General features: G+C 47.2%; 1 protein-coding gene across 1 annotated transcript in view; it reads right to left on the bottom strand.

Annotated features, from left to right (window-relative positions):
* Nucleotides 1–2,296: 2,296 nt before the first annotated feature.
* LTBP4 (latent transforming growth factor beta binding protein 4) overlaps nucleotides 2,297–23,675 on the bottom strand; it is a 90,433-nt gene continuing 69,054 nt past the window's right edge. Inside the window, exons 19-31 of the mRNA XM_069943502.1 lie at nucleotides 21,920–22,051; nucleotides 21,666–21,794; nucleotides 19,510–19,641; nucleotides 19,242–19,367; nucleotides 17,872–18,015; nucleotides 17,567–17,776; nucleotides 9,084–9,146; nucleotides 8,287–8,415; nucleotides 8,038–8,181; nucleotides 7,715–7,867; nucleotides 6,810–7,325; nucleotides 6,575–6,724; nucleotides 2,297–3,052 (exon numbers count right to left, since the gene is read on the bottom strand). Coding sequence (XP_069799603.1) covers nucleotides 2,904–3,052; nucleotides 6,575–6,724; nucleotides 6,810–7,325; nucleotides 7,715–7,867; nucleotides 8,038–8,181; nucleotides 8,287–8,415; nucleotides 9,084–9,146; nucleotides 17,567–17,776; nucleotides 17,872–18,015; nucleotides 19,242–19,367; nucleotides 19,510–19,641; nucleotides 21,666–21,794; nucleotides 21,920–22,051 — 2,177 coding nt within the window. The 3' untranslated portion in view covers nucleotides 2,297–2,903. The remainder of the gene's footprint in view (nucleotides 3,053–6,574; nucleotides 6,725–6,809; nucleotides 7,326–7,714; nucleotides 7,868–8,037; nucleotides 8,182–8,286; nucleotides 8,416–9,083; nucleotides 9,147–17,566; nucleotides 17,777–17,871; nucleotides 18,016–19,241; nucleotides 19,368–19,509; nucleotides 19,642–21,665; nucleotides 21,795–21,919; nucleotides 22,052–23,675) is intronic.

The raw sequence follows: 23,675 nt of genomic DNA, 5'->3' as shown, positions 1-23,675 counted from the left end.
TCGGACCATCCCTAGTTCTAAGAAATGTTTTTTTCACAACTGTTATGTCATGGGTATACAGACAAGTCAGGAGAGATTATCCTTAAAGTTTACCTGTCATTAAAAATAACTTTTGACACGTCATCAGACATGTCAAAAGTTATTGATTACAACAGGTCTCACTGCTGAAACTCTGGTTTCCCTCTAGGGGTGTTGCAATTATATACACCCTTCGCCAAAGTCTGTACTTTTTGGTCTTTTTATGGTAAAAGTAGTATTAAGAGTTAACCACTAGATGTTGCTGTATTATGTATTGATGTATGGAAGCTGCACAGCTGAAGGATCGCAAAGGGTTATTATGTTTACCAGAATCTGTGAACCAGTAGGATTTCTGCTTTCTTCTTTCCTATCATCTCTTCTCTCTATTCTTCTATTACACTCTTTTCACCCAATCACAGCGCACCCTACACGCTGTAGAGGAAGTGAGTCAAACGGGAAAGAGGAAGCGTAAGTCAGTCTTAGCCAGTACCCTGCATGGGTAGGATGGAAGACAGCACACTGTCCCCAACTTTCTCTCAAGTACCCACACAAAGCACTATGCAGTGTTAAACCTCTTAGGAGAGGACCAACTAAAGATAACCTCAACCCACATCATGGACAAGGAGAAGTCACAATGCAGGACAGTATCCACTATAGAGCCAAAGAGTTAGGAACTGATCCATGTGGAGCAAAGTTGCAGTAAGTCTATGAACTCCATCTCACAGCGCAGATGTCAGCAGGGAACCCTCAGCATTCCGCTCAGCCCAGGTAACAAGGTCTGGGGCCTGTGTCACCCATTAGTACGGTTTGGCAAACACTAGTGGGCATAAGGTGGTGTGAAAACTAAAAAGTAAAGGTCAATACACAGGCACAGGTGTCAATACACAGGCACAGAAGTATTCTTCTATATCCTCCAACATCCCAGCAGAGCACATTTCTCCATGGGTCGATACTCTCATGGCATCCTCTTCTCTTTGTTTTTGTTTTTTTTAACAGAAGTAATTTACAAATCTGTATAACTTTATTGCACCAGTTCATCTGAAAAAATGTTTTCTTTTCTCTGGAGAACCCCTTTAAGGGACAGACTATTTCTCATTACCATTGTTCATAAATCCTCAAAATAACTCAGACATGAAGAGAAGTTCTTATTATATACATATATAGTTTATTTCATTTGTTTTTTTTTAAACAATGACTATAAAAGTGTATAAAAGTCAATTCGCATTTGTGTAGAAAATAAAAATTTGTGTCACATAAGAAAATGTAGATTCTATAACCTCCGGTGGGAGGCTGAGACTTAGAAATATGTGATGATCCACCATACGAAGTGCCTGTTCACTCCAGTGGATCTCAATGCAAGGTTTGTGTTAGCAGCTATTACTGGAGACACATACTGATCCCTAGGACAAAGGACCCCTGAGGCTGCATACTGGATGAGATGGAAGCAATCACTGATAATAAAGGATGAGCTCATCCATTATGAGTTTGTTACATTCGGGGGGTATTACTGTAATGGGGTACAACACCAATAACATTGCTGGGTATATTTAGGTTGAAGGACCTTTAAGATGCATGGATGGACTGCAGATAAGGAGTGCCGATCTCGGTGATCGGTACATGTTTCCTAAACCTTCACAAGGCTCGATCAATTGTGTAGCTGGGCCACATGAACAGCCATTGGATTTTTTGAGCAGCCCTTTAAATCGACTCTGTATCCACAATCTGTACCCCCCAACCCCAAAACCACTTGTCCCGTCGGATAGCTGCTTTTTATCCAAGATCTGTCCTGGGGTCTGTTCGGCAGGTGATGCAGTTATTGTCCTAAAACATAACTTTTAAACTTGCAGCCCTATGTCAAACTGGCGTGGCCTAGGGTGTCTGTGCCCTAGGCCTGCATCGCCTCTCCGTCCCTCCTCCCAGCCCTCCTGATCATTAGGAATGACCCGAGGCAGGATTTCTCCTAATCATCACCTGTCTGAACACTGCACATGTGCTGGATTGTTAAGGCTCAGGTTTGTTCAGGCAAAGGGTGATTAGGAGAAATCCTGCCTGGGGCATTCCTAATGGTGAAGAGGGCGGGGAGGAGGGATGGAGAGGCGGTGCAGGCGTAGGGTATAGGTACTCTAGGACATGCCAATTTGCCACATGGCTGCAAGTTTAAAAGTTTTTTAGGACAATAACTGCATCACCTGCCGAACGGACCCCAGGACAGATCGTGGATTAAAAGCAGCTATCCGAAGGTACAAGTGGTTGGTTTTTTTTTTTTTTTTTTGGGGGGGGGGGGGCGAAGGTACAGATTGTGTGTACAGAGTCGCTTTAAATTTATCATTGTCAGCCACACATCATCTCTTTACACAGAGTGATGTCCAACACATGAAAACTATTTAAATGACCACACAAATTATACGATCGGCTGACGAATTAGCATTTTCTTGTTAGTCAGCAGACATACAAGTCAAGGTTTGGTAGGACCCTCGCCATCCTTTCTGAATGGATTGTGGCGCTTCCGAGTCTTATTTCACCCCTATAGATTCTTTTCTACTGACGTAAAAATAAAAAATAAAATATAGTCGTTGCTTCCGTTCCCAATGTCCTTTAAAAAAAAAAAGCAAAAAAAAAAGCAAATACAAATAATGTGCCTCATATGCCCAAAATAAAATAATACACAGATGAAGGTTATTACCATATAAAACTCTCAGGGGTTGCCCACGACTGACTGCACTAAAGAGACCATTAAACATTTGGCAATATATACAGAAAAATAAATATCTCCCTCCTGTATTTCACGCAAGCCCCCCCCCTCTCCGTCCCGCACGCTATGGCGTGGACATAGACTAGCCATCACAGGAAGTCTTTGGTTCTCCAAGGAATGGATTGTGGGAATTTTATTCCTGGGAGGGGACACAGTAGTTGTGTTGTCGAGACAGGACGAAACCACGGGGACAGACGCACTCATAGGATCCCTCCGTGTTACGGCATTGCCCGTTCAGACACAGCAGAGTGAGATCCTCGGCTTCATCGCATTCGTTTATATCTAGAGGAAGAGGAAAAGAAAGGATGTAGAATCATTGATGCATATGAGGGTTTTCAATGCAAGGAGTAGACTCTCATTGCACAAAGTAATTATTATATGGTAGAGTCTCTAGGATTTCTACTGGTGATGCTGTTGATGCGTTACTCTGAACCAAATGATCTTTCAGGCGACAGCAATCTCTCCCGGCCTCCCTATACACATCTGTAATTGGCATGGACGAACATTCATGTGTTCACTATGGGGAGGGGTAAGTCACAGCAAGGCTTCTCTATCACGGCTTATCCCTTCAAGAACGAAAGGGTCAGGGGGGCCGAAATCTAGCACACCCGACCCCTATCTCCACAGGCATCAACTGCCGGTGGGGAGTCAGGAGGCCCCTATAACCCTTATGTCAGCTGAATCTGTCGCTTGACCGACTTTAATATAAAGTGTATGGGCACCTTTAGGCAAAAGCAACATTCACGCCACCAGGGCCGGATTGGAATAAAAAATCACCTGTGACATTGGAGAGCAGGTTTTCCTGGCAAAATAGGCTGAAAAGCTATGCACAGTGTAGGTCATCAGTCACTGATTGGATCCTGTTTACTTAAATGGGAGTGGAGATCCAGCCTAAGTTCACTACCACTACATAGTGAACAGTAATAATTTATGGTGGGCTGCTTCTTAGCTGGAGCTGCTGCACAGTACATTGTATCGATGTAAAAACAACTGGTTGTTGATAAAGCTACTTCGATTAAAAAAGAAGTCATTGGCTGTTATGATTTGAACTGGCTGGTGAGGCTGGCGACCAACTGCCACGGTCAGTGGAGATGTAACCAAGTCTTGTGTCGTCTTGTGGTTTCTGAGGGGCAATTCTCTGCCCATTTCTCCTGTCACAGACGCCTGATGGACGGCACAGCTCCCCGGTACATCATCCCAGAACATCTACAGGTAAGTATTACTGGTACACCGCACACAGGACAGCCGGGAGGGACACTGATCACTGGGGGAGACTGGTCATGTTAGGGGCCATGTAACTAGTTGACGCTTAAAAGACTGATCTGTACAGGACACAGGTGACATTAGTAATGGCGGCCATGAACATCTATGAGAAACAGCAGCCAGTAACCTGTAGTGTTATATATAGCCGCCATTCGGATCATACATAGCTCTCTAATTTGGCCCAAATAGTAATATGGGGTTGTCTACAGCCTCCTCAATGGCATAGTGTGCTGCTCTATACAGACTGGATATTTGAACATCTTGAAAAATCCCTGGGAAGGGCTCAGGGAGGATCCGTGTTAGGGGGCTGGGGCAGGTACCGGGCTGGCAAGGGCTCAGGGAGGGTCCGCAGTAAGGGGCTGGTGCGGGTAATGGACGGGAAGGGCGCCAAGAGGGTCTGCGTTAAAGGGGTTGGGGCGGGTACCGGGCTGGGAAGGGCGTCGGGTGGGTCTGTGTTAGGCGGTTGAGGTGGTCCTGGGTTGTGAAAGGCCACAGGAGAGGCTTGGTAGGTTTCAATAAAGGACAGGTAAATTAAGGGTTGGGATGTGTAATCGGGTTAGGGTGGAGGGGCTCCCTCATGGTGCCTTCACCTTGACGTGGTGAGGGAGCTTGCGTGCCTTGATGATCCAATGAGCTAAGCTGGTGGGAGTATTCTCCTGGTGGGGTCACCTGTGCCAGACAGGTCAATGGGGAGAGGCCAGACTAAGCAAGGCACCCCGAAGAAAGGGCTGGTATTCTAGAAATATTTAAAGGGGTAGTGCGGCGGTAAACAATTATTCACAGAATAACACACATTACAAAGTTATACAACTTTGTAATGTATGTTATGTCTGTGAATCGCCCCCTTCCCGTGTCCCACCACCCCTGCCCGTGTACTTGGAAGTGTGGTGCATTATACATACCTGATCCGTGTCGCGCGCGTCCGCCATCTAGTGCCAAGACGTCATCTTTGGGAGGCCGGCCGAATCGCTGCCGCCGTCCCTGATGCCGCCCCCCCCTCTGCCACGTCATAACTGTGCTCAGTCGCGATTGGCTAAGCACAGTTATGCTCAGCCAATCGCGGCTGAGCATCTGATGACACTGCAGAAGGCGGCCGGCACTAGGGACGGTCGGAGCGGTTCGGCCGTCCGTCCGTCCGAAGATGACGTCTTGGCACTAGATGGCGGACATGCGCGACACGGATCAGGTATGTATAATGCACCACACACTTCCGGGTACACGGGTGGGGGTGGTGGGACACGGGGAAGGGGGCCATTCACAGACATAACATACATTACAAACTTGTATAACTTTGTAATGTGTGTTATTCTGTGAATAATTGTTTACCGCTGCACTACCCCTTTAACTCATACAATGGACATATACTATGGACAATACATCTAGCACTCTCACTACACATATCAGTCAGCAGGACACAGCACACACATTGCTATTCTCATCTGCTTTTGTTGTTGTTGACTAATGAACCTTATAATTGGCAAGTAGAAGCTGGAAGGACACATGCACATATGATTCCATTCCAACACTAAGCTGCATTCCTGCTTAGCCTCACCCCTTTGTAAACCCCCCTTTATATTAAGCCTTTGGGTTTTAAGCTAAATTACTTTTCTGATTGTCACCCCTGCCTGAACCAGTACTGATAAGTAGCCTCATTTTCCTCCAAGGATAGACCTGCAGAAACCATGAGGAGGTGGGACCTTTTTGGTGACTTGTAGATGAGGGTGGGCATTGGGCTGGCTGGATACAGGACTCCAATCTAATGGCTCTTCCCCTGCACAGTGCTGTCTGAACTATATAGCCCTCTATGACCAGTGAGTTACTGTGTTGTGAAGTGCAGGGAGGGTGCTGAGCCGGGGGAAAGGAGGAAAGCCAGCTGTCAGGCTGTTCATAGCACACCAGCTCATCTTGCATTTTCCAGAATTGCCAGATGGGCAGCCTGGCTATGTATGCCACTAAGATTCACTACCTGACACATGGTTTATCTAACAAAAAAAATAAATAAAAGTCCAACAGCACCTTGGAGATACTCCAGTGATGGCTATAGTAGAGGGTGTAGGATGCACGCAGGTATGCTCACAATCCTAGGTGTGAGCCTTCAACTTCAGAAAAAAGGGATTTCCAACATCATCCGCAGTGACATATGTGTGTTTTATTCACACATCAGGGTACAAAAAAATGCAACGTTTCGGCCTACTGGCCTTTAGGCCGAAACATTGCAGTCTCCCTAAACATTTTCCCATCCCCACTATCATGTGTATAACAAACCCTATTGCATGGACAACTCTGCACTTCTCTGAAGCTGGCCATACACATTAAATACATATTGGCAAACCCTTTAATGAGTATGGTAAATGTTGGGCGAGAGATGGGTCAGGCATGTTGGATCCTTTTGTTCTCTGTAATATAAGTTACGACCAGAGGTAACTGTCAGCAGCTGTGTGTATGGCAAGCTTCTTGTGTTCCTCTACTGCAAACTAATTTAATATTGGGCCAAATCTACCATTATAGGCACTGGACGTATCTCAGTGGTCTCTATCTTACCGATGCACGCCATTCTTGTCATATCCAACCTGTAACCATCATAACAGTCACAGGTATAACCTTCTGGGACCCTAATACATCGACCATTTTCACAACCATTGAGGATCCCACACTCTTCAGCCTGAAGCCCTTCAAACTGTTCATATCGATCTGCAGGAAACAAGATGTGCTCATAAAACCACACGTAAAGCACTACATATATGAGCATGCACATGTAAGAATGGCTGTACATTACCATCATATGCTTCCCTCAATCCTCCTCTCCAACTGGAGAGCCCATCTGAATCAAGTCTTCCAGGCCTCCAGGGCTGCGTCCTTCGTCCATCCTCTAATCCAACCCCAGCGGAGCCGGGACTTCTGGGTCTGGTGCGTGGTGGCGATGGTCGAAGTCGGGGATCATAAGGCTCTGGCCTTCGGAAAGGTGGTCTTGCCTCATCTAAATCGGTATCCGGATATGAAACATCAGAATCAAAATCTGGGGACTCAAATGGTGGGAGGCTGTACACAGAGTCTCGTGGGCCGTAGGGGGGCTGTGGACGGGATCCGAACCCTATTCCAGGAGGTGCAGGGTAGGCTTCATATCCAGGTCTGACTATTCCAGGAGCTGGGTTAACAAAAGAATCAGCTCCATATGGGACTCCATATCCTGGACCATATTCTGATCCATATTCATAAGGATCGAGAGGAGGGGGTCCTGGATTTCCTGGATATCCCGGAGATCTCAGGCCATTGCAGAGAGTCTCGAAATCATCTGAAATGAATAATAAATAAAAATTTCATGACACTATGATAAAAGGTTTATACTGTGTTTAGCTACATCAGCAGATCTGAGAATGAAATCGGTAGGGGTTTTATCATGCAAACAGAATTTTTAGTGATGTACATTTGTCAATGTCTATAAATGACTCCTATAAGGACTGAAGGGGTGATCTCCCACTACTCGTATAGTAACACTATGACTCACCAATGAAGGTTCCCATGAATATTTTCATACATACTATTGTCAGACCTCTCCATATTATTGTAATGTATATTGGTGTCCTCTGACTTATAAAAAGGTTTAGTTATTATGTATATAATTCCATCTTTGTTTTATGTTGTTCATCGTCTATCTCTGATGTATTCTCACACCTACTGTACCTGAGTCTCTGGCTGGGCACAGAGCACAATTCATGCCCCAAGCCTCCCCATATAGGCAACAACATTCTGTGTATGTTGTCTGTCTGTCCAGTAGGGGGCGCTTACACACCAGATCTGCTCCAACTGTCCTCCAGCACAAGGCGATAGTGTTTTCTAAGGAAGAAAAATACAATTACTATGAATATTTTCTATTCAGTAATACAATACATGTACCTAATGAACTCACAGCCTACTGTAGTACCTATAATGCACCATTCCAGTATTATACACACTCATATATACAGTATATATATATATATATATATATATATATATGCACTCACCTATAGCCTGGCTTGTGTTGGTGACGCATCTCCTCAGCGATGTATCCAGCACCAGGGGGGGATTACATGTGCAGAAGTAGGAGCCGACAGTATTTATACAGTTCCCTCCCTCACATACTTCTTCCTCCTGGCATTCATCATTATCTGTGGGGGATAAAAGATTTCTCCTAGTTCCCATCATAAGTCGCTCAGATGACTTTCTATTGTGCTTATCTTTACGTCTATGTTCATCCTGGTGAGGAACCTTACCTACACACTCCAGCTGATGGACGTCATAGTAGTAGCCATTAGAACAGTAGCAGGCAAAGAGCGGATCTTTGTTAAGACATACGCCTCCTTTGCACAGTTCTGGACCAAAGAGCTTGCATTCATCCACATCTTAAATAGAACCAATATCTATGTTTAGAGGCCAAATAACATATAAGCTAGACTTATAATGGAGCTTGTCTTGTATGGGGAGTGAAGCACATAGCTGTGCTCTTCTCTTGGCTCATTTTAGAGATTGGTGGGGTCTGATTAAAAAGTTTTCATATGTCTCTGCAACATTTCAATAATTTACAATAACTTACAAAGTTATTTTGCATTCAGCACTATGAGTGTAAAAGGGGTAGTTTACCAAAAAAAATCTTTCAAATCAACTAGTGCCAGAGATTTGTAATTTACTTCTATTAAATTTTTTTAAGTTTTCCAGTAATTATCAGCCGCTGTATGTCCTGCAGTAATAGGTGTATTCTTTCCAGTCTGACACAGTGCTCTCTGCTGCCACCTCTGCCTGAGACATGAACTGTCCAGAGCAGTAGCTAATCCCCCAGAGAAAACCTCTTTGGCTCTCCAGACTGGAAAGAATACCACTTCCTGCAGGACATATAGCAGCTGATAAGTACTGGAAGACGTGACTTTTTTGTTTTTTTTTAAATAAAAGTACATTACAAATATCTGGCAATTCCTGGCACCAGTTGATTTAAAAGATTTTTTTGTCAACTACCCCTTTAAATGCCAAAAAATACAATACACCAAGAAGAATTTAGGCCAAAACTACCCCTCACCTTTGCTTCCTTGGCCGGACTTGATATAACCCACTCCCTCAGGGCACAGCCTTCGGTATTCAGCTAAAATAAAGATGACCTATGTTAGGATGAAATACAACACTTCAATATACTGTACAATGTTATGGATGGGAGTAATCTTGGGCACCATTGATGTGATGGAGGCCAAAAATAATAAGTAAATTATAAAGTCATTGTCCGAAATAGATGTACAAGGGACAAAGCACCTACGTAAAATGACCTATAATGCCTACATAATAATGCTATATTGTTCCTAAATAAGGGTGCACTAGGACTCAGGCCCATAGAGGCCCTCATGCCCATGTGAGGAGGCTAGTAATAAAAATAAAGCATAGTTTGCATTAGGGCCCATCGGCTGAAGATCAGTGAGTCCTTACAGTGCTGCGATCAGATGACTGAAAGGTTTGCAGTGACTGCCACAGTGCCATACATTCTTTTTTTTTTTTTTTTTATAATTGTAAATTTTTATTGAATTTTAAACAAAAATAAACCAACAGTTAGACAGACTAGGCACTTCGCAGACATTTTCATCAATAGAATGTAGTGGATCCAAATATATAACAGATACCAGTATTAGAACTTAACAGGTACCAACCATCAGCCCTGGCTAGGGATGAGGAACGTCTCTTTCATGGCATCACAGATCATCAGGAGTTTGGTTGGAACATATAACACCAACGGGTATCCAACAGATTTTCAAACATGTAGAGGGGGAACTACACAGCAGACTAGCCCCTTTGAAGACATACGAAAACACAAGGACGTAACATTGACAGGGAGGGGGGGGGGGGGAACAGTGAACAAGAAAGGTAGGGGAAAAGAGGAAGGTCTAGGATATACTGCTGATGGATGCCGAAGGAGAACTGTATGAGTCCCAAGGAGCCCATATTAGGTCGAAGGCTTCTACTTTGTTATTTAAGGAGGCAGTAAGGCGCTCCAGGGAGCGTAATTCCCTGATCCTAGCTTGGAAGTGTTGGATAGGGGGGGGGGAAGTTTGTTTCCAGAATTTAGCGAGTAGGGACTTTGCGGCTGTTAGGAAGACTAATAATAACTTGGCTTGTTTTTTACGAAGGGTCTTGGGGAATAGATTAAGTAAGCACAGGCTCGGCTCGCAGGGGATATTCAACCCAAGAACGGCCGAAGACATAGCACAGACCTCAGTCCAGAAGGGCTTTACAAGCTCGCATTCCCAGAAAATATGAAACTGGGAGCCCAGCTCTCTGGTACACCTCCAGCATAGCGGAGAGACCGAGGCACTAAGCTTGTGAAGTAATTCTGGAGTATGGTACCAAAACATCATTACCTTGTAGTGGGACTCTTTATAGGTGGTACATATTGAAGAAGTGGCAGCTCTGTCCCATATGACCTGCCAACACTCCGGGGACAACGTTCGTCCCAATAGCGACTCCCACTTTGTCATATATGAGTGTCTCACCTGGTCGCCCCCGGCAGGCGAACCTAGAATACGATATATTTCGGAGATGAGACCCGAGGTCGAAGTCCCCATTCTAACTAGCTGCTCGAAAGCCGATGGCTTAGAGACCGTGAGGGCCCCCAGGCGGGACATCATAAAATGACGGAGCTGAAGATAGGTAAAGTTCTCCGAAGATGGAAGGGTGTGTTTGTCCATTAGCGTAGTAAATGGATAGAGCGTGCGAGTCAGGGGATCGACAATGTCAGCGAATTGAAAGAGATTCTTTGACCCCCAGAGCCTTACAGTGTGTGATTGGAGACCAGGGAGGAAATCAGGGAAAAGTAGAAAAGAGTTCAGAGGGGAGACAGTGGAGACTAACCCAAACCTGGCATAGCAAGTAGACCAGATATGGAGGGTGAAACGGATAGGGCCCAGTAGGGAGAGATGAGAGAAACTAGGTGGGGTAGGGTGCCATAAGAAGGAATTAGGATGAAAGGGAGCTAGCCATATCTTCTCTATTTCTGTCCATTTCTTATAAGCCAGGTATCTGGACCATGCCGGAATTTGGCGTAAGTGGGAGGCCCAGTAGTAGTGGAGGAGATTTGGGACCGCCAGTCCCCCCTGAGACTTACTACTCAACATGACAGAGTTGGGTATACGGTGCCTCTTAGAAGCCCATATAAACTTAAAGATGGCTCTTTGGAGACTTCTAAGTTCGCAGAGGGGGATACGGACTGGAAGAGTTTCAAAATGGTACAGGAGTTTTGGCAAGATGGTCATTTTCACGGCCGCCACCCGACCAATTAGGGAAATATAGTGAGTGGTCCATTTAGACATGAGAGCCCGCACATCCCGAAATAAAGCGGGGTAATTAGCCGAGTACAGTGAAGAGTAGTTGGGGGTGAGGTGAATACCCAAATATTTTATGGAGGACGAAGTCCATCTGAATTTAAAGTTGGAGCTAAGCTGTGCGACCAGACGTCCAGACAGGTTTAAGGGCATAGCTTCTGATTTAGAGGTATTAACTTTATATCCCGACAGGCGGCCATAGTCATTTAATAAGGCGCGAAGATTTGGCAAGGAAGTGAGCGGGTGGGACAGGGTGAGGAGAACATCGTCTGCAAACAACATAATTTTAAATTCTTTCCCTCTAACCGAGACTCCTCTAATGTCAGGACAATTTCGTATTGCTGCCGCCAGGGGCTCTATACATAATACAAAAAGTAGGGGAGATAGAGGACACCCCTGGCGGGTTCCATTCGAGAGAGTAAAGGTCTCGGAAAGCACATGGGGGAATTTTAGCGCTGCTGTGGGTCCTGAGTACAAAGCTCGTATCGCTGTCATAAACGCACCAGTGAAGCCAAAGCATTTTAAGGTCTCGAACATAAAGGACCACCCAAGGCGGTCAAACGCTTTTTCAGCGTCTAAGCTCAACACAAGAGCACTCTCCTCCTGTTGGTTAACTACATCAATAAGATCAATGGCTCTCCTCGTGTTGTCCCCACCCTGTCTCCCCGGAACAAAACCCACCTGATCTGCGTTGATGAGGGAGGGTAGCCAATAGCCCAATCGAGTGGCCAGTAGTTTAGTAAATATTTTGAAATCTGAATTTAGGAGGGCTATGGGCCTGTAATTTGCACAGTCCATGGGGTCTTTGCCAGGTTTGGGGATAAGAGTAATGAAAGAATGGGACATGGAAGTAGGGATAGGAGAGCCCTGGAGGAAGGAATTAAACAGTGAAAGTAGTTTAGGGGAGAGTTCTGAAGAGAAGGTCTTGTAATAGAGGTAAGAGAAACCATCTGGTCCAGGGGCCCGCCCCGATGGAAGGGATTTGAGAACCTCTGCAAGTTCCTCTGCCGTGATTGGAGCGTTTAGTTCCTCAAGTGCCCCCGCCGTCAGAGACGGAAGACCGCACCCTGAAAGGAACTCCGAGAGACATCGGGTGCGGGCCTCGGGATCCGAGGGTAGGGAGGACGGGAGGGAGTAAAGTTTAGAATAGTACTGTAGGAAGATAGAGGAGATGTCAGAGGGATGGTACCGTAGGGCCCCCGCGGGGTCCCTGAGGACCTGCGGAGACTGGGCAGCAGCGCGATCGTTAAGCATCCGTGCTAAAAGGGTGTGAGCTTTGTTACCCTTCTCATAGAAACGTTGTTTGGAGAACATAAGGAGCTTCTCCACTTTATGTAAGGAAAGCTCCTTAAGTTTGTCGCGAGCCGCCACAAGCCTCCGCAGAACCCCCAGAGAGCGACGACGGGCCAGGAGTCGCTCCAGGGAGACGATGGTAGATTTGGCTTTCTGAATCGCTAGTAGGGAATCTTTTTTCTGACGGGAGCTGACCGCTATACAATGACCCCTAACTACTGCCTTGTGGGCCTCCCACAGAACCCCCTCTGAAGTGACCGAGCCCCCATTTTCTAAGAAGTAATTAGAGATACTCAACTTAATGGAGTCACGTGTCATCTGGGTTTTCAGTAAGGTGTCATTTAGGCGCCAATGGCACTGCCGGGTAGGGGATAAAATGGCCTTAAGTTGTACTATCACAGGGCCATGATCAGACCAAGAGATAGGGTCGAGGGCCGCGCTCTGCAGGAGCCGGACAGTAGGTATGTTGCCAAAGAAGTAATCTATTCGAGAATGTAATTTATGGGGGTGGGAGAAGAAAGTATACCCTCTCTCCGCGGGGTGATCGAGTCGCCATAGGTCATACAGCTTATGAGCTCGTATGAGCTTGCGGAACTCGGTTGAAAGTTTAGCTTGAGCCACTGGGGCAGGGCGGTCGTGGACAGAATGTCTGTCCATCAGCTCCGAGAAGGGCAGATTAAAATCCCCACCCAAGATTCTAGGAGCTGGGGGATACTTTGACAATCTATTTAGGACCCTGCGGAGAAAGGGTATTTGAGATTGATTGGGGGCATATACATTGCAGAAGATAAATTGCCGGCCTTGGAGGGTCCCATCTACTATGACGAATCTCCCCCCCGGGTCTGCGAAGGAGGAGGAGACCTGTATAGGACATGTTCGAGAAAACAGTATGGCCACTCCAGCCGTCTTATTGCCTCTAGAGGCGGAAATGGCTATGGGAAAAGAGTGACGGGCAAATCTGAAAGATGCATCCTGATTAAAGTGTGTCTCCTGGAGGAAGGCAACATCAGCGTGGAGGTTACGGAGTTCCCTCAGGAGCAGGCGCCTCTTGGTATTGGAATTAAGACCTTTTACGTTAAGGGACACACATTTGATCATTGTGACAGATGAAAGCAGCAACTATGCTGAAGTAGCTACTCACCCAATTCTGACAGCACGGTGGGAGCAGTCCTCGAAGCAGCACCAGCAGGCGTAATATCCTAGAAGGAGGGAGGAGGGGAAGGAAAGAACACGGGGTGGACAAACATAGAACATCAAACATCATAGAACAAACGGAAGATCCAGTGGAGAAAAGGGCACAAGGCCCAAGGCACAGGCCTAATTGGCCCACAGCGAGGCAAGGATTATACCAAGACAACTCGAAAGTTGCCAACTGGCAGCCCCAAAAGGGGGGAAGGAGCCACCAATAGGGAACAGAGAACATTGAAACAGGCATAGGAGGTGAGCGGTATAGAACCGCACAGCAATGCGTAAGCAAGTAACAATATGATGAGACCCAGAACATCAACAAATGGAGCTACCAATCTTGGGGGGAGGAACAGGAGGGGGATATGTCCCCGGAGCCATTGGAAGGGCCTCCTCAGCCCATAGGATCAGGGGGGGAACGAGGGTTCTCCGAACGGGGGCGGCGTCTCTTCTGGCTAGAGGAGCTCCAGACTGGGGGAGGGGGGGGAGGTGGAGGAGCAACAGTCCAGTCAGTGATTTTCGGGACTGGCAGATCCAGCGCTTCACAGAATGCAGGCAAATCAGCTAAATTACGGAGTACAGCGGAGCGTCCGTCCCGCCTAGCCGTGAGACCAAAAGGGAAGTTCCATCTATAGGACGTGTCGTGGTCTCGAAGAATAGACAACAGTGGCCTCAGAATCCGGCGCTTCTGGAGGGTGATCCAGGAGAGGTCTGGAAAGAGTTGTATTTGGGCTCCATAAAAGTCCAGGTCCCGAAGCGAGCGGGCTTTGGCCATGATGCTTTCTTTTAGCGTGTAGTCATGGAGGCAGCAGATGACATCTCTAGGGGCCCCAGAAGTAGGCTTCGGCTTTAGGGCACGATGAGCCCTATCAAACTTAATTTTATGAGTAGGCGGCTCCCCTAGCAACATATTAAAGAGGCCTTCCAGGGTGGATGTAAGATCATTGTCCTGAGTTGCCTCTGGCAGACCCCGTATCCTTATGTTGTTGCGCCTGCCTCTATTGTCCAGATCCTCAATGTGGCGCTGCATGTCATCTAAGGCAGAGGCTTGAGCTGAGGCAGTGGAGTGTAGGTTAGAGATGTAGGCACGGGTGGAGTCGTGGTCCTCCTCCAAAGTTTCCACCCTCAGTGCAATGTGCTGAATATCTTTCCTCACCGCAGCGATCTCCACTTTAAATGCATCTTTCACTTCATTCATGAGAGTTTGTAGATCATTTTTAGTGGGGAGTTGGGAGAGCATGTCACGGACACCCTGCGGGGAGGAGGATCCCATAAGCGATGCGTCAGAGTCTGAATCTGAGTGTCTGCCGCCGGAGGAGCGGTGGACAGCTGACCTGGTAGCCGCTGGCGAGGTTCTGATAGAGGCGGCCATATTATCGCCATTGGGTTTGTTTTTGTCTTTTTTAGGCGGTTTTGGGGTGGCCATCATGTAGGTAGAAATGAGCTGCTGGCCCTTTAATAGTCCGTGGGACCTTATGGAAGTAGCACCAGGGGGGAGGGGAGGGGATTGAGAGTCCAGGGCACCGGTATGTGCAGGTGCTAGAGTCAAGGCCAGGAGAGACGTGACCCCACTGCTGGCAGGAGGCGGTGAAGGGGTTAATGTGTGGCACAGGGATGCAAGGAGGTAAAATGGCGCCTCAGCATATGAGAGTCCGTGCTGTGAGTTGCCGGCAGGATACTGTGTCCCTGAAGTACCTGGGAAAGTATAGTGGGTACTTGTGGCCAGTCAGGGAAGCCGGGTGCCAGCTATTATAGAGTTTATATGTTCCTGTCCGGGCCGGGGCGGCAGAGCCGAGTGCCTGCAGTGGCACAGTAGCAGGCACAGCAGCAATGCGGACGCTGAGGTCCGGGGACCGGCGAAAGCCTGACTCACCCTTAGAGCGGCGGTGAGGAGCGGGAGGAAGCAAGCTGGCGCCTCGGCGCGTGGTGACCGGGGCCGCACACCTCCAGCCAGGAGCAGAGCCAGTCGGCTGGGGAGCAGGATCCTCCGGTGTAGACAGGAGTCCGGGAGCCGGAGCTGCAGAACGGCTACAGCGGGAAGACAGGAGCCGGAAGACAAGATGGCCGCGGCTGCAGCACTTCAGCGGCGGCGGCCCTCGTGGCAGGTAAAGTCCCTTTTAGAGCCGGGATAGCCGGGGCTGCCGCGGGTCAGGGCAATCCGGGGGTCCCCCTCGCTACCTCCCCCACTACTGGGGGTGTTCGGGCAGGATAAAGCTGGTCTGGGTCTGTTGTAAGAGCTGTGCGGTCCCGGAGCTCCCTCACCCTGCGACTGTCTCCATCAGCGGCTCGCCACGCCCCCCAGTGCCATACATTCTATAGTGGGAGTGCTAGATACTGCAGCTTAAAGCTGGGGGGATCCGGCCACACTGAGCACTGGACCGGGAGGAGGCTGGGAGAGCCGCGAGTGAGAAAGGGGGGCAGTGTTGGGGGCCACACTTTGTCGGAGGGAGACAGTGATCAGCAGCTGTCACTGTCTCAGTGTCCTCCTTCACTTCAGTGGACTGGGTTAGAAGCGCTAACCCGGCCCATTGAAGAGACTAAGGACATGTGATGCCGTCTCGGAGGGTGGGGGCCAGGAGCAGGGGGTGGAGACAGGTTGGACTGGGATTTGATGATTCTATGTGTTTGGTGGGAGTGAATGCATCTAGATAACATCAAAACTGTGCAGAATCCATAATACATTGACATGGGAAAGATGGAAAGCTACGGGTGGGCAATGTATTAATGCAAACATTTTTTTGGGGGGAATACCCCTTTAAAGCAAGGGCTGCACGATTTTTGAGCCATGTATTAGGTTCAGTTAATAAGTGCCGATCTAGTGGATCAGTGCTCGTTTACATTACTAATCGGGCCGTGTAATGGTCCATTTACACGAAGCGATAATTCGCCCAATGCATCGTTTAACAATTTGAAGCAACAATTTAGTTTTTATAACGATCAGTGTTTAGACGAATAAATCGTTAGAAAAATTGTTAGAAAAATCGTTTTTAGGATCGCTTAAGCCTATCTCACACATAGGGTGAATCTTTGAAAGACTGTTTACACAAAGCGATCTGCGAATTTATAGCGAATGACCAACAACGATTTGAGAACATGTTGAAAGATCACAATGAACAATTTCTCGCTCGTCGCTTGATCGTTTGCTGTGTTTGCACAGAACGATTATCGCTCAAATGCGATTGTTATTGTGAAAATTTGAACGATAATCGTTTCGTGTCAACGCACCATTATACAGCCCTTAGTTCTATTCAAATCAATGGGGCTGTTCAACTGTAGTTCTGGCCACAACTGTTACAATATGTATGGAGCTATGTCACCAGATTGCTCCCTTGGGGGACCCCCTCGATTAGTTGATGGGTGGGAGTGCCAGGTGGTAGATGCCAATCAATCTGATACCTAAGGGTAGGCAAAGAAATACTGCTAATCTGGCATATACGCTGACATGGCAAGCACCTGGTGCCTCCATCCCTGGCACATGCCCTGTCATGACCCTTTAGCTAAGCGCCTGGCAGGGGGTGAAAGCCATTCAGCTACATGCATCCATAAGTGGACAGGCTGTGTTGGGGCTGTAGACCATCAGACAATGGGTTCCCAGCTGTCTAGTGACAGTGGAGATGCTAAATTATGAGTTAGGAGACATTATGCAAACAACTGTGCGCTCTGCTCCTTGCATCTAAACAATCCCTTCAAGAGGAATGGTCTGCAAGGAATTCTTTGTTACCGGATTCCATGCTGGGACACCTCTGGATTTGGCATCCTTGTCCCCATCCTTTGCCAACTGTACAGCAGCACTCCACCTGGCTGACATTCCTGGAAAGCACGTTCTCACACACATTGGGGTCTTCCAGGTTGTAGTAACATTCCTTGAGTCCCGGGGTGGGCACAAACTCCACCCTGGTTAGGGCAGTATTGCCGGAATATGGAGGACGAGCTGTAGCGGAGAAGAGAAGGACAAAGGAAAAAGGGTCATAATTTCCTCTATCTCTAGTTAGCATTGTAATATAGATATCTGTATGGGTCCCTTACCGGCAGAGGGGGTCCGTATACACTTCCCAAACATTGGGTCAAACTCTTCATTGCTGTTAGGACAGATGCAGAGGAAGGATCCTTCCACGTTCTCACAAAGGGCTGTGCCACATACCCCCTGTAATGTCTCACACTCATCCACATCTGGAAGAGAGGAAACACATCATCTTATAATATATATATATATATATATATATATATATATATATATATACATTCATATATTTGTTGTAGGTCACTATTCCCCTTACAGGAAAACAGAGATTTGGTAGTGTATTGTTGTACTATGACTTATGACTAGAGGACCCCTGCCTGCGAGGACTTACAGTCTACAAGGTTTGATCTGAACTCGATGGCTCTGAGAGACCATGGTGAATGTGATTCTGCCTGTATTATCATCCAGCATGGCTCGTGGTCTGGGTATATATACCTACACTATACATATGTAAATACATAATATAAAGCCCAATGAAGAACTAGAAAGCTGCACTCACCCATCCGACACTTGTGCAGATACATTATTTATCAAACAGAGTGGACATCATCAGGGCAAGCGCCAGCCAGGTGCAGGTTACAGACTGTTTCACGCAAATACGCTGAGTGGTCCGCTGAAGCACATATTTGTGCAAAACAGTCTGTAAACTGCACCCGGCTGGCGTCTGCCCTGATAATGTTAGACCTGCGAGATTGGCGCTAACTGGGCCTATTACGCGTCTCAACTATCGTACAGCTAGGGCTATAAGGACATGGTTAGCGATATCTTTACAGCCCTTGCCTTTAGTGTAAAATTATAAAGTTTATACACACCCATCCACGCTCCCAGGTGCTTCTGCCCACTCCCCGTTATCTACCCTGCTTCTGCCCACTGCCGGCAGCCACCAGTGGAACTTCAGAGCTGCTCTCTGATGTGACAGGCCACTCAGCAAATCACTGGCCATGGTGCTGTCCCATCTCAGCCAGTGATTGGCTGAGAGGCCTGTCACTCCAGAGACCGGCTTTTGAGTTCCACCGGTGCCTGCAGTGGGCAGAAGCCAGAAAGACAACGAAAGCAGGAAGAAGCATCGGGGAGCGTTGACAGGTATTAAACTTTATAAAAAAAAAAGTTTGTGCATTCATCAGTCGTTGGCCGCACATCACTATTACCTGGTTGGCGGCCAATGGTTCTTAGGACCACACGATTAGCCAATGACTGTTGTCATTGGCTGATCTTTGTGATGATCTGCCAAATCGGCAAAATGTAGATTTGCCCAGGTTTATTCAAAGTTTGGCAAAAAAATACTGGTGCACAAACTTACAATAAAATCAATGGGCTTGACTATAGTATATCAGGGCGTATATCTGCTTGTTGGGCCCACAATGAAGGCACTCACCCACACAGTGCTGATCGACCCTCTCCCCCTCATAGCCCTGGTCACACAGGCAGTGGTAGGCTCCTACTAGATTGAGGCACAGGGCGTGCTCCCCGCAGACTGTCTTATTTAGACATTCGTTGATATCTGACACATGAACATACTCGGGGTTAGGACTCCACAGACATCGCTGCCTTTTTAGTTTTTGATTGCAAGATGGTAAAGCCGCAGTCACACCTCTATGTGCTCAACCACTTCAGCCTAGCAAATGGATAGCTTGGGTGCTCACCAGTACAGTCCCCAGCGGGAGAAAGCTGATAGCCGGGCTCACAGTCACTTATGCACTTGTAGGATCCTGGCGTGTTTTGACATCTCATTGATCCACATATTGAATCTCCGTATTCCAAGCACTCATCTATGTCTATGGAAACAACAAGCAAGACTCATATGTGAACGTATGAAAGGATTGTGGACTGTCTAAACAAAGCCTATCATACTGTATGGTTCTAGCCTCGTGACACCTCATTTGCAGTCCTTGGTTTCTTTTATAGATTTAAAGTGTTACTCTCGTTTTTTTTTTTTTTGTAGTTACAGAAATTAATAGTCCAGGCGATTTTGAGAAACTTTGTAATTGGGTTAATTAGGCAAATATGCCATTATCTGCATTCAAAAAGACTTTCCCCAGGTCCCCCCTCCTCCTCTATCAATCACTTCTCATTATCAGGAAATCTCGAATCTTTTACATCAGTTGAGCCCTGTGTAACCTATGGAGAGGGGAGGAGGGAGATTAGTCACCCGCAGAGAGCAGAGAACAAAGGATTACACAGCTGGACCTGTGTGAAGAGGTCAGTGCTGACTTCAGAGGAGATATTTAGCTGTAAATTAACTCTTTGTTGTCCTGTTTTTGTGCCTCATCTCCCTCAACCCCTCCCCTCTCCATAAGAGAACCATGAAGACCATGCTTTTTCATGATAAAAAGGCATTTTTCGGCTAATAAACCCCAAAGACAAAGTTTCTTAAAATCGCCTGTACTATGTACTTTCTGCAAAAAAATTTAAACAACAGTAACACTTTAAGATAATTTCACATCAACTATTTAAAGGGGTTGTTTACTTCTTACAGTGTCCTGATGATAAGCTGATCACACACGCTCCTAGTGCTGGGATTCCAGGCAGAAAGCTGTACTCTATGGGGAAACCTGCCAACAAGTGTCTCATACCCCTCCAGCCCCACTGAGTATTAGATGATTTAAGTGAAATTAATGGGCTGCATGATCATACTACCATACTACAGTGGGAGATGAATGTTTGTAAACCCTTCTGATTTTTTTTTTTATAATTCTGCATATATTGGACCTAAAACGACATCAGATGTTCCTAAAAGTAGATGACCAAATAAAAAATATAAGACTTGGTCTGTTATTTATTGAGAAAAATAATCCAATGTCACATATCTTTAAAGGGGAACTCCAAAGAAAAAGGTGTTTTTAAATCAACTGATGTCAGAATGTTATACTGATTGGTAAATTGGTAGATTGGTCTTCCAGTACTTATCAGCTGCTGTATGTCCTGCAGGAAGCAGTATATTCTTTTGGAGTCTGACACAGTGCTCTCTGCTGCCACCTCTGTCCGTGTCAGGAACTGTCCAGAGCAGCAGCAAATCCGCATAGAAAACCTCTCCTGCTCTGCACAGTTCCTGACATGGAGGTGTCAGCAGAGAGCACTGTGTCAGACTGGAAAGAAAACATCATTTCCTGCAGGACGTACAGCAGCTGATAAGTACTGGAAGACTAGAGATTTTTTTAAATAGAAGTAATTTATAAATCTGTATAACTTTCTGACACCAGTCGAATTTAAAACTTTTTTTTTTTTGCCAAAGTAACCCTTTACCTTTCAAAAGTATGTAAACCTTAAAGGGGTAGTTCAGCAAAAAAAAATATATTTTTTTTAAATAAACTGGTGCCAGAACGTACCAGAGATTCATAGTGTACTTCTATTTAAAAAAAAATATCCAATCTTGCAGTGCTTATCAGCTGCTTTATGTCCTGCAGAAAGTGGTGTATCCTTTCCAGTTTAACACAGTGCTCTCTGCTGCCACCTCTGTCCATGTCAGGAAATGTCCAGAGCAGTCGCAAATCCCCATCGAAAACCTCTGGTAAGAATACACCACTTCCTGCAGGACATACATCAGCTGATAAGTACGGGAAGACTTGAGATTTTTTAATAGAAGTAAATTACTTATTGGCACCACCTGATTTGAAAGAATACATTTTTGGTTACATACAAACCCTTGCTTCAAACCCAGTAGTGGTAATAACTTGGTTTGGGCCTGTTCGCTGGGTCAAGGAATAAATTCTGAATTATGATAATTTTCAGTAATCTTTCAAGTAGTCAACCTCGGAATGTAAAGCTGTCAGATCTTGAGATTTCTATATCAGTAACATACCTACACAGTGCTGACCCTCGCTGGACATCTCGTGACCCCAGTTGCATGTGCATCGGTAGGAGCCAATAAGGTTCTCACATACTGCATTGTCTCCACAGATTGTAGAGTTATTAGCACATTCATTGATATCTATAGACAGAAGAAATGTTCAGTATACTGTACTTTATTGTACCTTCCTTCTTCGATCCCGCTGATCAACACTCATTTACGGCCGCCCTCGGCCACCAGATCACCAGATGTAAAAGGACACTTACCTGCACAGTCACCAGAGTTGGTCATTCTATATCCGCTGTCACAGGATGCAATACACCTATAAGATCCAAGTGTATTTTCACAGGTTTGTGTCCCACAGATGGCGGCTCCTCTTTCCCGGCATTCATCAATATCTGGAGGATAAAACAAGCCACAGTTTGGTAACAGCACATTCAATAAATCATTGATTCCCCTATAGCAGGGGTGGGGAACCTTTTCCATGTCGAGGGCCGGTCAGGCTTTTATAAAATCATTCGAGGGCCGCATACCGTGCGCAGCAGGGTAGCGTGGGTTTGCAGCACCCGGGGCAAGGCAAACTATTGTTCCCCTAATGCCCCTGCTATTGTAGTTAACCCTCTGTGATGCCCCTTGTACCTGATGTGAATCCTTAGTGATACCCTGTAGCCTGAGTTAACCCCCCAGTCATGTCCCTGGTAGCCTAATTACCCCCCCCCCCCCCCCCCTCACACCCAATGATGCCTCTGGTAGGCCTAGTTAATCCCCCCAGTCATGTCCCTGCTAGCCTAGTTAATACCCCCAGTCATGTCCCTGGTAGCCTAGTTAAGCCCCTCTGTGATGTCCGTGGTAGCCTAGTTTAGCCCCCCAGTCATGTCCCTGGTAGCCTAGATAACCCCCCAGTCATGTCCCTGGTAGCCTAGTTAAGCCCCTCAGTCATGTCCCTGGTGGCCTTCTTAACCCCCTCAGTCATGTCCCTGGTGGCCTTCTTAACCCCCCAGTAATGTCCCTGGTAGCCTAGTTAACCCCTCAGTCATGTCCCTGGTGGCCTAGTTAACCCCCCAGTCATGTCCCTGGTGGCCTAGTTAACCCCCCAGTCATGTCCCAGGTGGCCTAGTTAACCCCCCAGTCATGTCCCTGGTGGCCTAGTTAACCCCCCAGTCATGTCCCTGGTGGCCTAGTTAACCCCCCAGTCATGTCCCTGGTGGCCTAGTTAACCCCCCAGTCATGTCCCTGGTGGCCTAGTTAACCCCCCAGTCATGTCCCTGGTGGCCTAGTTAACCCCCCAGTCATGTCCCTGGTGGCCTAGTTAACCCCCCAGTCAGGTCCCTGGTGGCCTTCTTAACCTCCCAGTCAGGTCCCTGGTGGCCTTCTTAACCTCCCAGTCAGGTCCCTGGTGGCCTTTTTAACCTCCCAGTCAGGTCCCTGGTGGCCTTCTTAACCTCCCAGTCAGGTCCCTGGTGGCCTTCTTAACCTCCCAGTCAGGTCCCTGGTGGCCTTCTTAACCTCCCAGTCAGGTCCCTGGTGGCCTTCTTAACCTCCCAGTCAGGTCCCTGGTGGCCTTCTTAACCCCCCAGTCAGGTCCCCGGTGGCCTTCTTAACCCCCCAGTCAGGTCCCTGGTGGCCTTCTTAACCCCCCATCCCCCCCAGTCATGTCCCTGGTGGCCTAGTTAATCCCCAGTGCCTGCCCCAAATAAAAAAAAAATAAACATCCCACTCACCTTTCCTCCGCTCCCACGCTATCCAGGTCCTCTTCTCCCTCCTCTCTTCTGTGCCGGTCTTCTCCTGCAGGCGGCGCGCGGTGAAATGACGTCATTGCGCGCGGCCCGCAGGAGCCACAAGACGTGTGCCGCTCTGTTGGGGAAGGAGCCGGTACAGACACAGGAAGATGCTGTGTATGCCAGATCCTGCCTCACCACCGCGGCGCACATGACAGGAGAGACGCAAACCGCAGAAGACGTGTGCCGCTCTGGAGGAGAAGGAGCCGGCATACACAGCGTCCTCCTGTGTCTGGTAACTGTC

The sequence above is a fragment of the Dendropsophus ebraccatus genome, chromosome 10 (genome assembly GCF_027789765.1).
Source record: "Dendropsophus ebraccatus isolate aDenEbr1 chromosome 10, aDenEbr1.pat, whole genome shotgun sequence".
NCBI classification, from domain to species: Eukaryota; Metazoa; Chordata; class Amphibia; order Anura; family Hylidae; genus Dendropsophus; species Dendropsophus ebraccatus.
The sequence above is the reverse complement of the archived record's forward strand: the minus strand, read 5'-3'. Positions and strand labels throughout refer to the sequence as shown.